Below are 17419 nucleotides of genomic sequence, written 5' to 3'. Positions count from 1 at the left end.
GGATTTTGACCATACAGAATCATGTCATCTAAAGACATTGGTAGTTCTTCCTTTCCAATCTACATGTCTTTTGGGTTTTTTTTTTTTGTTTATTTGGGGTTTTTTTTTTTTTTTGGCCCTGTTGGAGACTGGCTAGAGTCTCCAATACAATGTTAAATAGAAGTCACAAAAGCAGACATCTTTTCCCCGTTCTTAGGAGGAAGAACATTAAGTCTTTCAACATTAAGCATATTTGCTTAGGGTTCTCATAGATGTACCTTATTAGGGTGAGTAAGTTTGCTTCTAGTCCTAACTTGCCAAGAATTTTTTAAAAATCATAAATGATGTTGAACTTTTTCAAATGCTTTTTCTGCCTCTGTTGGGACGATCGTGTGGTTTTGTCTTTTATTCTATTAATATGCTGTACGATATTAATTGATTTTTGAATGTTAAAAGAACCTTGTATTCCTGAAATAAATCCTACTTGGTCCTGGTAAATAATCATTTTTATAAGTTTCCAGATTCAGTTTACTAAAATACCATTAAGGGTTTTTGTGTCTACAGTGATGACAGATACTACTCTAGTTTTGCAGCATCTTTGGCTTTGATATTAGAGTCCTACTGGCCTTAGAGAATGAACTGATTAAGTGTGCCTTCCTCCTCAATTTTCTGAAAGAGTTTTCAAAGAACTAAAGTTTTTTTTTTTTCTTCAATATTTGATGGAATTCACCAGTGAAGCCATCTGGTCCTGGGCTTTTCCTTGTGAAAAGATTTCTAATTGCTAATTAAATATCATTATCTATTATAAGACAATTTGGACTTTCTATCTCTTCTTGGTTTTCTCTATTTTAATGTTTTCTTTGCTTTCTGCATGTATATAAAATTATCTATTATTTCCTTTCTTCTGCTTCCTTGAGCAGAAGCTTGCTTTTCTTTTTCTGGTTTCTTAAGATGAAGTTTAGGTTACTGATTTGAGAACTTTCCTTTTGGAGATAGATGTTTAAAGCTACAAACTTTTCTCTAGGTACTGCATTAGCTGCATTCCATAAATTTTAATATACCATATTTTTGTTTTAATTAAAATATTTTCTTATTTTCCTTGTAATATCATCTTTGATCCATGAGTCATTCATGTGTGTTATTTAATTTCCAAATATGTGGGGATTTCCCAGATTTCTTATTATTGTTTATTTCTAATTTATTACCATTTGGGTCAAAGAACACATTTTGTATGATTTTAGTCCTTTTAAAATTTGTTGAGAATTGTTTTGTGGCCAAACATATGGTCTACCCTGGGGAATGTTCCATGAGTGCCTGGGGTTATTGGGTGGAGTGATTTAAATCACCACCCAAGTCTAGACTCACTCCTGAGTGGCACAATACAAACAGACCCAACCCTGCAGAGCAAAGGCTTGGAAACTTAACTGAAACTGGAACCCACCCATAGAAAATGAGACAGGACTTTTGCTCTGAAACAAACTGGGTTGATAATCCACTAAAACAAACAACTTGACATTATCTAGGGAATTCTAACATCACTCAGAGAGTACACAACATTCAGTCATGTACTCTTTTGTTTTTAGCTCCTTTCATTCAGCAGGACTTTGAGACACATCCTTTGTTGAGGGTATCAGTAGTTCGTTCCTATTTATTCCTGAGTAGTATTCCATCATCTATACTGCATTTTGATTGTCCTTTCAACTTTTGAGGAACATTCGGGTTGTTCAAGTTTTAGGCTTTTGTGAATACAGCTGCTGGCAACTTTTGTGTACAAGGCTTTGTCTGGATCTGGCTTCGTTTCTCTTGGTTAAACACGCAGGAATGGAACAGCTGGCATATGGCGGTGGATGTCTTAGCGGTTAAGAACTCGGCAGTTTTCCCACCAGCAGTGGAGAAGAGCCCCATGTGGCCACACCCTGGCCCTGCACCGACATTTGGCACTGCCAACAAGTCTTCACAGTTCTAGCCATTCCAGTGAGCATGCAGTGGCATTTCATTTTGGTTTCAATTTGCATTTCCCTGATGAATGATGATATCAAACATCTTTTTATGTGCTTATTAGTCTTCTGCGAGGTGTCCAAATATTTCGCCTATTTTTAGCTGGGTTGTTTGTCTTCTTATTATTGAGTTGTAGGATTTCTTTTATATTTTAGATACAAGTTCTTGGAAATATTTGTGAATCTTTTCTCCCATTCTCTGGCTTGCCTTACTTCCTTTTGTTGTTTTTTAATGGTGTCTTTCAAAGAACAAAAGGTTTTAATTTTGGTGAAGTCCAATGTAGCGATTTTAATTGAAATTTAATTTCTGGTTTTACTAAGCATTGTGGTAAAAAATACGTGCTCTCTGTCATGTCAAGTTTCAGATATATATTGAGTGTTTCTTTATGGTCTACTGAGTTTTGTAACTGCTCCATGGGAGTAGGAATTTAATATGTCATACTTAAAGCGTAGAAAGTAGAAATATAGCTGTTTTATAAACTGCTATTTAGAGCTCCTATTTGTTTAGGTTTTGCCCCCCTGAGCAGTCAAATATGGAGAAAAATTTACTAAAGCACCCCATGACTATTTATGTAAATTTTTTCATATATTCCTAACACCCTTTTCATAAGGACTCTTGGCTTTCTCATGCAAAAATATATTCCTTTGTCCAGTTTATTGACTTGCATTGATGTTAATTTATATGATAGTACTACATTCTTTCTTTTATTCTGAATACAAGTGATAAAATATATTTTCCACATATAATTTTTGTGTAACTTTTAGTTGTGTCTTTATTATAAATAGCATATACACAGATTTATGTCAGCTAATCAATACCTTTTTTTAACCTATTAAAATGTATTACTACAATTATATACTCTGTCTTATTTTGGACATTTTGTTCTGTTTCTACTTCTGTTCCTTTGGCAGTATCTTGAGTTTTGCTTTTATCTTCTCAAGATTTTGATGAGAATGTAAAATCTTGTTAGTTCTATTAATGCTTATGTTTATGCATTTAAAAAGTATTTTAACCTACATTTCCCTAATTTTAAGAATCCTTTGAATCTCACCTTTTCATGGCAGAGTGTTAGTTACTGTACTTCCCTCTCTCCCTATCCATCTGCTTCTTGAACTTTATTAACATAACCTAAGGATTTAGATTTAAGTTGTTGTTATATCACATTTGTATTTTCTATATTCTGTACCTTCTGCTTCAAGAATCGGTAAACATTAGCATTCTATCTTATAACTAGACTTGTAGCAATTAGTTAAATTTGTTTTTATTTTGTTGGATTCCATTGTTCTCTACTCATCCTTCAGTATGATATTTTCCTCATGTGTGGGATGTCTTCTGCTTCATCTCTGAATTGACATAATTTTTCCAAAAAAGGAATAATCAGTATACATTATGTGAGCTCTTAGTAAGAAATGTTTTTCTGTTTATTTTGCAAGTGAAAAACTCCTTGGTTGTGCGTGCAATTGGGTCACTGCCTTTCTGCTTCAGAACTCTGAAGCATTACTCCATTATTTCTCTAATTTCTTTGCCAGTTGCATCCTACCTAGAAACTTGGTGGATCTTCATTTTATTCTTGAGGTTCAACACTTTTTCCAGAACGTATCCAGGTTTAATTGCATTAATTTTACTTAATATATGTAGCCTCTTTCATATAGATCATGTCTTCTTATTAAAGGTACTACTTTTCTGAGTTTTTTTTTTCTGAAGTTTACAGTAAACTGTTTTTGGAAATATGCTTTTATTCTGTGACTGCTGAATACAAACGCCTTTTTCTTGTTCTACAAAATGTTTTCACAAGTCCCATGTTGTTTGCTTGTTTTTCTCCTTACCCATGAATTCTGGGTAATCTGTTAATATTACATCACCAGCCCCAAAAGGTGCATTTATTGAGCCAAATGTGCCTGTCATAGTCTCAGCTTTTGTCAGAAAGTTGTACTGTTAGCCTGAGCACTTTCAAGAGCCCCCTTTTTAGCCTTCTTCGCAGTATACTTAAAACTTCTTGCCAGGGCCCCTCCTTCAATATTTTCTGTATTCCTTTAAATGTTAAGCTGATCAAAGAGTTTCCTGTGCAGCTCCACTGCACATTTGGACCATATACACTTTCTTGGATCTGGGCTCTGCTCATAGCAGGGAGCTGGGAAGAGATGCACATTCATGTAGCAGGGACTGCAAGTCCCCACCTTCCAGCCCAAAAACTCTCAGCAGGAATCTAGCTTTTGCCCAAGGCACTGAGTGGGAAAACAGACAGAAGGAGGGGGTCTCAGACCCTGCTCTCGGGACCCAGATCCGCACAATCTGAATCAAGAAAATAACAAGAAAGCACAGTTCCAAACTCGTAAACCCCATGGGGCTCTGCCATAAAACCTTCTATAGAGATGTTTCTACCGCCAGTGTGTGCTCAGGACTCCTGAGGAGGATAACTCCAGCTGAAAATGAAATCACAGGCAAGCACTGCAACACTCTTCATCATCAAGAAAACTTGAAAATAAACTAAATGCCCTTGAATAGCGGAGCTGATGAATAAAATAAGGTATATTCATATGATAAAATACATTCAGTGTTAAAAGGATTGCACTAAATCAACACAGATAGGGCACAGATATATAAAATTCAACGTAAAAGAGCAAACAAGACTAATACACAAAATCTGTAGTTCTTATCTCTTTTTAAATGGAAGCATAAAAACTATATATATATGTATATGTAAAATATATGCATATATAATACATGCATATAATACATATGGACATTACATATGCATATGAAAGTATGAAATAATACACACTAAATTAATTATAGTGGTTTTTCTTAGGAGAGGAGAGAGTAATGTGATTAGACATGAAGAGCAAAGCAAACTAAAACTACATCTGTAACATTTTAGTATAAATAAACAGTGTTGACAATTGTTGATTCTTCCTGATGGGTACCTAGGTGTTTGTTCCCTGTATTCTTTTATAAATTTTTTAATCTTTCTCAAAACTATAAAACATACCACTTGTATAAGAACTGGAGACAGCCTCTGTCCTCCTGAACTGCCACTTGAAAACACTTTGCTGTAACTGATCAATACAACACGGTTTATGGCACATGAACAAACACAGACAAGGAAAACTTGAAGCCTTGCTCTGGAGAAAATGCCTGGTCATGGGATTTTGCCTGTAAACTGACCCATGCTTCCAAAGCCTGACGCATTCTGGCCGTGACCACACCTGTCGACAGGACTTTGAAACGGCCATTCTGGCACTGCTCTGAGGGTGGATCAAGGCAATCCTGAAGGAGGAAGGAGGACCTCTCTCCCGGTCCACCGCGCTCTCCCCACTCACTGTCACCAAGGCGCTGCCGACCGGAGCCCCCCCAGAGACCCAGGAGGGGCGCAGAGTCAGCCCTGCCCTTTACATGCCCTGTAGGGAGCAGACGGTCTGCGGGCGGAGCCCTCTCCCCCCCCCCGGGCTCTTGCTCTTGGCCGCGAGGAGCCTCCCCTTCCTTTGAGGCCCTGGCGGTGGTGTGTGTCCTCCCACGCCAGGCCTAGGACTTCTTTCTCACCTGAATCCCTGATCCAGCTGTTGGGCTAATTCTGAACAAGTAAACATGTTGCTGTCACACGTGAGACCAGAACGTACCTCCCCCCCGAGAGAAGGGCTCTCTACAAGGATGGCACGGAGGCCTCTCACCTGCTCTTTCATTTCCGCGTAGACCTTCTCCGAGTTCAGCTCTACCTGCCGCTTGAACTCCTCCAGTGCAGCATCTGCCTGCTGTGCCTGCAGCCTCTGAGCCTCAGTCACACGGGCGAGCTGCCCCTCTCTTTCCCTAGAAAAGTTCAGACAAGCCGCAGAGTTAAAACATAAAATAAAAGAACTTGGCTTGGATCAAAGCACAAAATTTAACCCTCTCTAAAATAAAATTCAGATTTCCATTTTTTGATCCAAATTCTATAAAACTTCCCTTTAAAAAACTGACAATAACATGATTTGCCTCAGGAAAAAAAGGATATAAACCCGTAATATGTGTTCTGATGAGGACACAACTACTTCTGATGACTTCCCTAAGAACGAAACTGTTTACAGCCAGGTGCCTCCATCACCCAATGAACGGATAAGCAAAATGCGCCCATCCTTGCAATGGAATATTATTCAGCCTCAAAAAAGGAATGAAGCTCTGATGCACCCTACAACACGGACAAACCTCGAAAACAGTGTGAAAGGGAAAGGGCCAGACACGAGGTCACATATTGTGTGATCCTATTTAGGAGAAATATCCAGAATAGGTAAACCCATAGAGACAGAAGAAGCAGATTAGTGGTCGCCTGGGCCGATGGGATGGGGGGATGGGGAGTGACTGCTCATGCATAGGGGGTTTGGGAGGGGGTTGGTGATGAAAATGTTCTGGAATTAGAGAGGAGTGATGGTCACACATCCTCGTGGATATACTAAAATCTGCTAAACTGTACACTTTGAAAGGATGAATTTAATAGCATGTGAATTATATCTCAATTTAAAAAAAAAACAATGTGTCATAAGAATACCTCTAACATGCACATCTGGCAGAAGCTAACCTGCAGGGTGACAGGTGCAACAGAGCGATGTGACCGCCTGAAATTATTCTGCTGCTCTCTAGTAAGCAGACTTGCCTAAAAGAACCGATAACTATCTCGTTTCTTTATACCTTGAACTAAAATTAAATAGTCAAAAGGGTCCAACAAAAGAAGAGAAATCTCTGCATGTTGCTAGAAGAAACAAATAAAGGCTTTAGGTTATAAGTACACGAAAGTTACTACTGACTTCTATTGAGTTCTACCTAGGTACTAGGCACTGTGCAAACTAGTTTAATATGTCTTCTCTCCTTCATTCTCACAGTCAACTTGTATAAGACTATTTTTATATCCCTAGTTTTACAGAACAGGAAACTGGGGCTTAGAGAATATTTCCAAGGCTACACATCACTAATAGTCAAGGCAGGACTCGAGTCCCGGCCGTCTGCTTCTAGAGCTCCTGCTGTTGACTACTCTGCTGTGCTGCTTTCCTGATTTTCAGATGCCATATGCTATGGTCTGAACGTGTCTCCCCAAAATGAGATTAGTGCCCTTATAAAAGGTACCATGTTGGGTACCACCGCCTAGATATAGGTTGGCAAATGTGATGGAGAGTTTTTACAAACGTTTGAGGGACATCTGTTCTGACCAATGGACCCAACTGACCGGAAGAAGTTGCCTAGAATGCTCTATTCAAAGGACCGTGAGGCTGGAGAAGAGGCAAAGGCCGCTGCGGTCGATGCGAATGTCCCCACGAGGGGTTGAGGTTAGGAGGCGCAAGAGCTACTTCTCTGCCACACACTCCATGACTAGTTCATCCCATGTTGCTCTTTAATTTCTGAGGCCCTCCTAAACACACTTGGGAAGACGATTCCACAATTAGGATTACAAGTTTTCAAAGGTTTACCTTTGCTTGCTCAGTGTGTCTATAAATAGAAAAGAAAGTACATTGGACAATATTTGAAAACTTTAAAAATTTATAAATCGTATAATTTAAAATTACGTATCATTAATTAGCCAGGAGAAAAGTCTGCTAACACAATTTATAAAAATATATGACGTATGGCTGAAATATCAACTTTTTATATAAATGTTGAAAGTCAGTTGTTTTACATTTTTTGTCCGGTAATTCACCTGAGCTACTTAGTTACTGTAAATACTTTCAATTTAATAGGACAAATATTTTCTCTATATTACCTCATTCTTACCTACCAAGTTTAGTTCATTTACTTTATAATTGACTTATGACTACATAAATCAAAGTCATAAGCTTTACCCATGATCAGCTATATATTGAGACCATATTAAAAATACTGTTTGTTAAAATATAACCTAGTGCAATGAGGCACATTGCTTTTGACTGATCATTTCTAGCCTGATTTACAAATAGCAAATATTGTTTTATATTAAATAGCAGACACAAGGAAATGACCAAAACCTTCCAATTCATTTTAAGTCCTACCACACCTACAAAGCTAATTTAGTGGTAAAGCTAAATACCAAAGAGTGGTGAAGGCACCACTCAATGTATCAATGTTTCTGTCCAGTTAAACTGTGAAAATACATTGAGCTCCACTAATATTTAGAAATCTTCTGTCTTAACATAAATAAAATATGTCTTATTTTAAATAAAGAGATGATATTCATTTTAATGAGGGATCCATTTTAATTTCTATCAAAGTAATGAAATAGAAGTGGAAATTTTCAGCACTTGAAAAAGAGAAGGGTCTGCTCCTCACTAATGTAAGAACAGTACTAGTTTTTACCATGATTCCAAATAACATGTCCTGTAAGAAGCAAAAAAAAAAAAGTGACTTTGAAGATTATTTTTTTCCGTGGAACTAGTTGTGGGACCGAGTATACATGTATCACTGAAAGGCCTTAAAGCTGGGCCTCCATGAGGATAAAAAGGTGGGAAGAAAATCTGCTTTTTAACTCTGATTTATTTATAAAATGCAGTAAATTTTCCTTGTCTGAGTATATAAAGCATAAAGAACAAAAGAAGCTGCATTCTTATACAACCACAAGCCAGTTCAGATTAAAGGATGTTCTGAAGTACATGATTATTCCAAACACGCAATAAAATGCAGGAGACTAATGGACTACGATTTAGTATTTCTTGAGCTTGAAAAGCTAACATTTATATGTACAGGCCAACCTTAATTTGAAAATCTTCCCTTTGCACATTTCTGCACCAGCACTTTTGATAATGATGGCAGGGATCCAACACATATTTACAAGGCTTCACGTTACAGTAGACTTCATTTGCTGCCAGCTTGGCATCTCCACTGGAAACTCCAAGAAAAACAAAACAAAACAAAAAACTTCAAACACATCTGAAAAACAGCTAGAAGAGTCTCCACTCCCTTTCCAGCTGGGCTGGAAGACAAAACTTTCAAGCAGCTATATCATCTATACTCATGGCTGCTATTGGTACTTAAGTTGATTAAAGTGAGTCAGTCAAAAACATTAAGATACAACTATGACTTTAAAGGCACTAAAAATAATACCTTTACTAAGCATGATAAATAAATAGACTTCTTTTGCCTCTTCTTCACGTGACTGCTAAGACTAATGGTCTCTGCTAAATTCTTGCTAAAAACGGTAAACACTGTGGACACATCTAAACATTTAGATACTTCAAGAGTTAGAAAGGAAAACCAGTAAAATTGGAAATTAACAGTGGCCTTAATATCAAAAAAATGACAATATTCCTCAAATTGATGAACAGATTCAACACAATCCCTGTCAAAATCCCAGATGGCATGTTGCTGAAATTGACAAGTTGATCCTAAAATTCATATGGAAATGCAAAGTACCCAGAATAGGCAAACCAATCTTGAAAAAAAACCAAGTTGAAGGACTCACATTTCTTGATTTCAAAACTTACTACAAAGTTAGGGTAATCAAAACAGTGTGCTACCAGCATAAAGATTGACATATATAGAATAGGATTAAGATTCCAGAGATAAATCCTTACATTGATAATCAGTAGATTTTCAGCAAGGATGCCAAGACAATTCAATGGGGGAATAAAATAGTCTTTACAACAAATGGTGCTGGGACAACTGGACATCCACGGGCAAAAGAGTGACGTTGAATTCCTTCATTACACAACACACAAAACGAACTCAAGATGGGTCACAGACCTCCATGTAAGAGTTAAAAACACAAAACTCTTAGAAAGAAAATATAGGAGTAAGTCTTTGTGACCTTGACCAAAGCAAAGCCTTCTTAGATATAACACCAAAAGCATAAACAAGAAAATGAAATATAGATAAATAGACTACAGCAAGTTAAAAAACTTGCCCTGCTAGGGATATTATCAAAAAGTGAAAAGAAAACCCACAAAATGAAAGAAAATATTTGCAAATCATATATCTGAAAAGAGACTTGTATCAAGAATATATAAAGAACTCTCATAAATCGATAATAAAAAGATAAAGAACACAATTTAAAAACAGGCGGAATCAATATTGTTAAAATAGCCATACTATTGAAAGCAATCTACAGGTTTAGTGTGATCCCTATCATATTACCCATGACATTTTGCACAGAACTAGAACAAACAATCCTAAAATTTATATGGAACCACAAAAGACCCAGAATTGCCAAAGCAATCCTGAGGAAAAAGAACAAAGCTGGGGGCATAACCCTCCCAGACTTCAGGCAATACTACAAACCTACAGTAATTAAAACAGCATGGTACTGGCACAAAAACAGACATATGGATCAACGGAACAGAATAGAGAGCCCAGAAATAAACCCACATACCTACAGTCAATTAATCTATGACAAAAGAGGCAAAAATATATAATAGAGAAAAGACAGTCTCTTCAGCAAGTGGTGCTGGGAAAGCTGGACAGTTGCATGCAAATCAATGAAGTTAGAACACACCCTCACACCATATGCAAAAATAAAGTCAAAATGGCTTAAAGACTTAAATATAAGACATGACACCATAAAACTCCTAGAAGAGAACATAGGCAAAACATTCTCTGACATAAATCGTATCAGTATTTTCTTAGGTCAATCTCCCAAGGCAACAGAAATAAAAGCAAAAATAAACAAATGGGACCTAATCAAACTTATAAGCTTTTGCACAGCAAAGAAAACCATAAACAAAATGAAAAGACAACCTACATACTGGGAGAAAATATTTGCAAACTATACAACTGACGGACAAGGGCTTAATTTCGAAAATATGCAAACAGTTCATACAACTCAATAACAAAAAGCAAACAACCCAATACAAAGATGAGCAGAAGACCTAAATAGACATTTCTCCAAAGAAGACATACAGATGGTCAATAAGCACATGAAAAGATGCTCAACATCACTAATTACTAGAGAAATGTAAATCAAAACTGCAATGAGGTACCACATCACACCGGTCAGAATGGCCACCATCAAAAAATCTACAAAAAATAAATGCTGGAGAGGGTGTGGAGAAAAGGGAACCCTCCTATACTGTTGGTGGGAATGTAAGTTGGTGCAGCCACTACGGAAAACAGTGTGGACGTTCCTTTAAAAACTAAAAATAGAGGGGACTTCTATGGTGGCACAGTGGTTAGGACTCCTCCTGCCAATGCAGGGACATGGGTTCAAGCCCTGGTCTGGGAGGATCCCACATGCCGCAGAGCAACTAAGCCCGTGCGCCACAACTGCTGAGCCTGTACTCTGGAACCCACAAGCCACAACTACTGAGCCTGCGAGCCACAACTACTGAAGCCTGCGTGTCTAGAGCCCATGCTCCACAACAAGACAGGCCACCACAATGGGAAGGTCACGCACCGCGACGAAGGGTGGTCCCCACTTGCTGCAACTAGAGAAAGCCCGCACACAGTGACGAAGACCCAAAGCAGCCTAAATAAATAAATAAATAAATAAATTTATATAAAAAACTAAAAATAGAGCTACCATATCATCCAGCAATCCCACTCCCAGGCATGTAGCAGAAGAAAACTAATTCGAAAAGATACATGCACCCCAATGTTCATAGCAGCACTATGCACAACAGCCAAGACAAGGAAGCAACCTAAGTGTCCATCAACAAATGAATGGACAAAGAAGATGTGGTATATATATATATATATATATATATATATATATATATACACAATGGAATATCACTCAGCCATAAAAAGAAGGAAATAATGCCATTTGCAGCAACATGGATGAACATGGAGATTATCATACTAAGTGAAGTCAGACAGAGAAAGACAAATATCATATGACATTGCTTACATGGGGAGTCCGAAAAAAAAATACAAATGAAGTTATTTACAAAACAGACACAGACTCACAGACTTAGAAAACAAATTTATTGTTACCAAATGACAAAGGGGAAAGGGGGTGGGGTCGGGGGAATAAATTAGGAGTTTGGGATTAGCAGATATGAACTACTATATCTAAAATAGGTAAACAAGCAGGTCCTACTGTATAACACAGGGAACTATACTCAATATCCTGTAGTAAACCATAATAGAAAAAAATATGAAAAAGAGTATATACATATACACACACACATATATATATATATCTGAGTCACTTTGCTGTACACCAGAAACTAACACAACATACTTCAATTAAAAATAATAATAAAAAGAAGATAAATAAAAATAGGTGAAGAATCCAAATAGATACTTCTCCAAAGAAGATACACAATTAGCCAATAGGCACATGGAAGGACACTCAATATCACTGTTAAGAAAATGCAAATCAAAATCACAATGAGGTACTATTAAACAACCTCTAAGATGGCTATAATCAAAAGACAGATAATAACAAGTGTTATTGTTTTGTTTTGGTTTCCAATAACCCTGCTTGGGCTTTATTGAGCTTCTTAAATTAGCGTAATTTTGTATTTCATGAAAACTGGAAAATTTGGGGCCATTAATTATTCGAATATTTTTCTGCTCTATTACTCTCTTCCCTCTGCTTCTGTGACTCAAATTAAATATATTTCATACATTGTCATTGTCCTGCAAGTCTCTGCAGCTCATATTTCTTCTAATACATTTTTCCGTTGTCCCCAGATTGACTTTCTATTCATTTATCTTCATGTTCTTCTTGTAATCTCCATTCTGTTGTTATATTCAGTCTACATTTTAAATTTCAAATGTTGTATTTTCCACTGTTTTTCTATTGAGATTTCCTAGCTTTTCATTCATTACTACCAATTTTTCTTAAAGTTCTTTAAGTAATTATAATAGCTACTTTAAATTTTTATCCACTAATTCTAGTATCTAATTTATCCTGGGGTGGTCTCCATTGATTGACTGCATTTTCTCTTGAGAATAAAAAGGCCATGTTATCCTACTGAAAATAAGTAGGTCATGTGTTATCCTGATTCTTCATATGTCAAGTAATTTTCGCTTATATCTTTATGAATGATACATAGTAAAGAGTCTGGATTCTGTTTTTTTCCTCTGAATAGTATTGATTGGTAATTTTAATTATTTGTTTATAGCAGGCAGTTAACTTGGCTGAATGCAAACTATAAATTCTGTCTCCCCTGTGGGATACAGAAGCTCATATATAAATTCAGCTTTTAGCTTACTTGGGCTATTTGAGTTTCAGGGGTCAGTCACAAATACGCACCAAGATCACATGAAGAATTTGGGCTCCCTTCTCTGGCTCTCTTATTTCCCGGGTGTCTCTCCATCTTAGTCTGCCAGTGGTTATAACCATCCATTCTTTCATCAGGTTCTTCAAGCACTAAGAGGACAAGTTATCTACCCAAATTCTAGCTGTCCCACATGGCATCAAATGCGGCCAGATAAATGCTACAAAAATGGGAAGCTCACCTTTACTTCTTCCAAGTGTGTACTGCCTTCCACTATCTCTTTGTGCCTATTCATTCTCCAGGGTCTTCAGGTAGTGGTATTTTATACCTTGTACAGAGTTTATGTTTGTGAGAGGATCAGTCTGACTGGAGCTTTCTCGGCCATCATATGAACTGGAAGCTCCCTTCTTGGTTGTTTTGATGGGCAGATTACTATTCATTCTTTAGGGGCTCAAATGTCAGCTCTTCAGATAGCGTTGCTAGCTGCTTCTTTCATCCTTGTCAGTGCTTTTTATATCCTACTACTATAGCACTTTATATACACTATTACAGCTGTTAATTTATACATTTATCTTTTTCAGGGTAATCAGATCTCTTTGAGACCAGGGGAATGGAGAGTGTGAGGACAGAGCAGTGTCTTCCCCTTATTTATATCACATACCTTTAGCATATTACTTATATGGAATTATTGCATATTTGTTGGATAAATGTATATCGTCTGGATCAGGGATTCCCCAACCCCCGGGCCACAGACCGGTACTGGTCCACGGCCTATTGGGAACTGGGCCGCACGGCAGGAGGTGAGCAGCGGGCAAGCGAGCAAAGCTTCATCTGCCACTCCCCATCGCTCCCCATCGCTTGCATTACCACCTGAACCATTGTTTGCATTACCACCTGAACCATCCCCCCCCGGTCCGTGGAAAAAATGTCTTCCATGAAGCCGGTCCCTGGTGCCAAAAACGTTGGGGACCGCTGATCTAGACGGAACCAGAACAAAACCATGGAACAGAACCAAAACGCTGACATTTCAGGCCAGACAATCCTTTGCTGTGGGGACATGTCCTGTGCACTGCGATACGCTTAGCAACATCCCTGGCCTCTCCTCTCTAGACACCACTGACAATATCCCTTCCCCAATTCTGACAACCCCAAAGTGCCTACAGACACTGCAAATGTCCCCTGGAGTAGCAAAATCACGCCTGATTGAGAACCACTGGGCCAGAAAGTATGGCCCCAGGGTCAAACTCCAGTCTTGAAGAACCGTATTTGGTTAAAGCATGATAGTTATGAATAAGAATGAGGAATCTTCTTCAACTATCCAAAAATCTCTTAAGAAGATATGGACTTCAGCTAGGCAGTCCATAAATCCTTTGAAGTCAACTGGATTTGAATCATGATTCAAAAGAACTGATCCTGGCATCAACCTCCTAGCCAACATTCCCAGTAACTTAGTCATGTTCCAGGAGCTGAGGCAAGGGTCCTGGCAGCAAATTCTAAGAGCTACTCAGTGAAACACTGCAGAAAACTTAGACAAAGTGTAAGAAAAGGTTCTTATATTGGAGAAACTACAATCTGATTAGGGAAAGAGAAAAATGCAAGACAAAATCAAATGGTAGGGTAATATTATGTGTATTTTGTGACAAATTGTAAATACTATAGGAATACAAAAAAGGGAAAGGGGCAGTGAGAGTCTATATAAGAAAACCAATGTCAGAAGATCAGAAGATTTGTGTGTAAAGTGAAAAATAAAGCAATATAGGTAAATGTAATGAAATATTTAAATAGTTTAAAGTTTCACATAAGAATTTTGTGCCAAACTAAGGTCTGCCTATAATATGGGTCTATTAATGAGTTAAAAGAACTCTACCTCAGCAAATAAAAAAGCGATTCAAATTTTTACGGTGAAATAAGAAAACCCTGAGACAATGATCCTTAAAGACAAAATGGCTTCAGTGTACAAAGAAGAAAAATTCCTTTAAAATCTTTAAACACTTTAAACTTCAATATAAACCCCAAATCTAATGCTTCCTTTTATGTTTCCTATATTTTAAAAAGTACTGATTAAAAGTTCCATATATAAATTATACATCATACTTGCAAAGCTACATATGTACCCACCAATTCATCCTACTTTACAGGCAGTAATATATCAGTAAATAATAAGGAAATACATGTTCATCCTATGAAATGACAAGGCCTAAATATTTTGAAATAGGTGCAGACCACTTCTTGTTACTATGGAGAGGAAAAAGGCAGTGTGAAGTCATTCAAGCAGAATGATAAGTAAACCAAAGCCAGATCAAAGGAATAAAGAAGAAAGGCTGAAATGTGAAGCTGAAATATTTATTTCCTTCAAAACATCATTCATGCCTTGTCCCTGGGCAGTTCAATATTTCAAAGTAGCTGGAAAATATTCTCACTTACGTTCATCACTGTGCACAAGTAGATCAAATTTTAAGTAGGCAAATTTTTTCTTTATTTACCAAATATAAATGTAATATTTATCACTGAGAGAAGTTTTTCTGCTTACCATAAATGATTTCTAAATTATGTGAAATATATTTTAAAGTCACAATAGATATTTTCTAGTACTTTTACTGAATGATGCTGCTACAAACTGTGATGTTTATAGTGTAACCATAATTTTTAATGTCCTTGCAAATGGTGAAAAAGAGTAAACATTGAGTGATTTCTATGCTTATTACAGTTTAGAGAAGTTCATATATTATTTCATTTCATTATTATAACTATAAAAATTATTTATTTTTTTCACAAATGAAAACAATGAAATTTAGAAGAGCTAAGTGATTTACCCAGGTTTATGTAGTAAATGACAGAATGAGAAGTTAAACCAGCCCATCTGACTTCAGAGTCAAAGTTGTTTTATTTCTTTAAATCTGTATGTACATACATATATATAATATATATAGTTAATGAAATCACTGATTTAGTGAATTAACTGAAGTTACAACTAGGTCCTTACTATAATTTATTCCTACATAACATTAATATTTGCACATCAAATCACTTTTAGAACATTTGAAAGCTAAAATGTTCATCAAGCATTTACTTAACACCTGTATGCCAGGATCTGAGTTTGGTGCTAGAAATACAAAAATAATCAAGACACTGTCCCTGCTTTCAATATGGAAGGAAGATAGATTCTATACTGTTTTCAATGTGATAAAAACTACACAATGATATGAACACAATACTATGAACAAGACCAGAGGAATTCATTGTGGTATGGAGTAAAAAGCTTCATAGAGGGCGTGCCATTTTGGTAAGATCATCACTAAGAATGTTTAAAAGGTATTTCATATATATATATATATAATATGTTAACTATATGTATGTGAAATGTGTATGTATTTGTAAAATATATTTGTATTTAATATTTATAAATTATCTTTTATTTTCCTCCTTTCCATCATACTTCCATGAAAAAAGCAAATCTCCATCAGAAGATTTTTCTTTCAAGAGGAAGATGACTATGGTAGGGGCAAAAAATTTCTAAAGACAGGATTAAAGTTTTCTTTGAGATATAATAAAATATAGAACAATTTTTACTGATTATAAAACACTCTATTGATAAGTACATAAAAGTATGTTACCTAGATTTATCTTGGTTTTAAGATACCAATCTATTTATAAACATATATCCATGTTTCACTGACCATTTCTTCCCACCTCATTCTAAACTCTTCCAAAGACTCCAGTGATGATCTTACATTTGTGTAATAATAAGTTCAGTCATCTGCTAGTCTGCTACCATGTGGTATTCATTAATTCATTTACCATTAATGTGGTAAGTACCCACTATGTGCCAGGCACCTTCTAGAGGTTGAGAAAATACCACTGGACTAATCACAACCAGTTCCTATGCTAAGGAAGCTTTCAGTCTAGCAGGGGAAAAGACCATGAATTAATACATCACTATTAATGAATATTCAATTCAATGAACAAAGGAGAAATATAGGGTATTAAGGGTTCATATAACAGGGAGAAAAAAAAACCTTACCTAGGAGTTAGGATATAAGAAAGTGATGTTCTAGTTAACTGAAGGATGAGAAGGACTGGGTAAAAGAAAATACAGGATAAGAGCGTTCCAGCATAAGGGATAATAAATGGAGAAGCTGTGAAAGGGAAAGACTGTTGTTAATTCAAGGAACAGAACAGGAGCCAACAGGACAAAAATACAGAGAACAGAGAAAAGGGCTTGTGATGATGCTGAGAATTACCTTCTCATACTGAAATTCTAGAGAGAGAATTTTTGTAGTTTCACAGAAAAACTACAATGTTTGAAAAATATAATGGATGAGACTAAAGGCAGATTATACATTGCTAAA

The 17419-nt window shown here is 36.6% G+C and overlaps 1 protein-coding gene across 22 annotated transcripts in view; it reads right to left on the bottom strand.

Annotated features, from left to right (window-relative positions):
* The window catches only part of CEP112 (centrosomal protein 112), a 420211-nt gene that overhangs the window by 243669 nt on the left and 159123 nt on the right, over nt 1-17419 (bottom strand). For all 22 annotated transcript variants that reach the window (XM_082441876.1, XM_082441874.1, XM_082441872.1 and 19 more), the window contains one exon: nt 5646-5781. In XM_082441876.1, coding sequence (XP_082298002.1) covers nt 5646-5781 — 136 coding nt within the window. The remainder of the gene's footprint in view (nt 1-5645; nt 5782-17419) is intronic.

This window comes from Balaenoptera physalus (genome assembly GCF_965194825.1).
Source record: "Balaenoptera physalus genome assembly, chromosome: 20".
NCBI lineage: Eukaryota > Metazoa > Chordata > Mammalia > Artiodactyla > Balaenopteridae > Balaenoptera > Balaenoptera physalus.
This window is presented reverse-complemented; position numbering and strand designations above follow the sequence as displayed.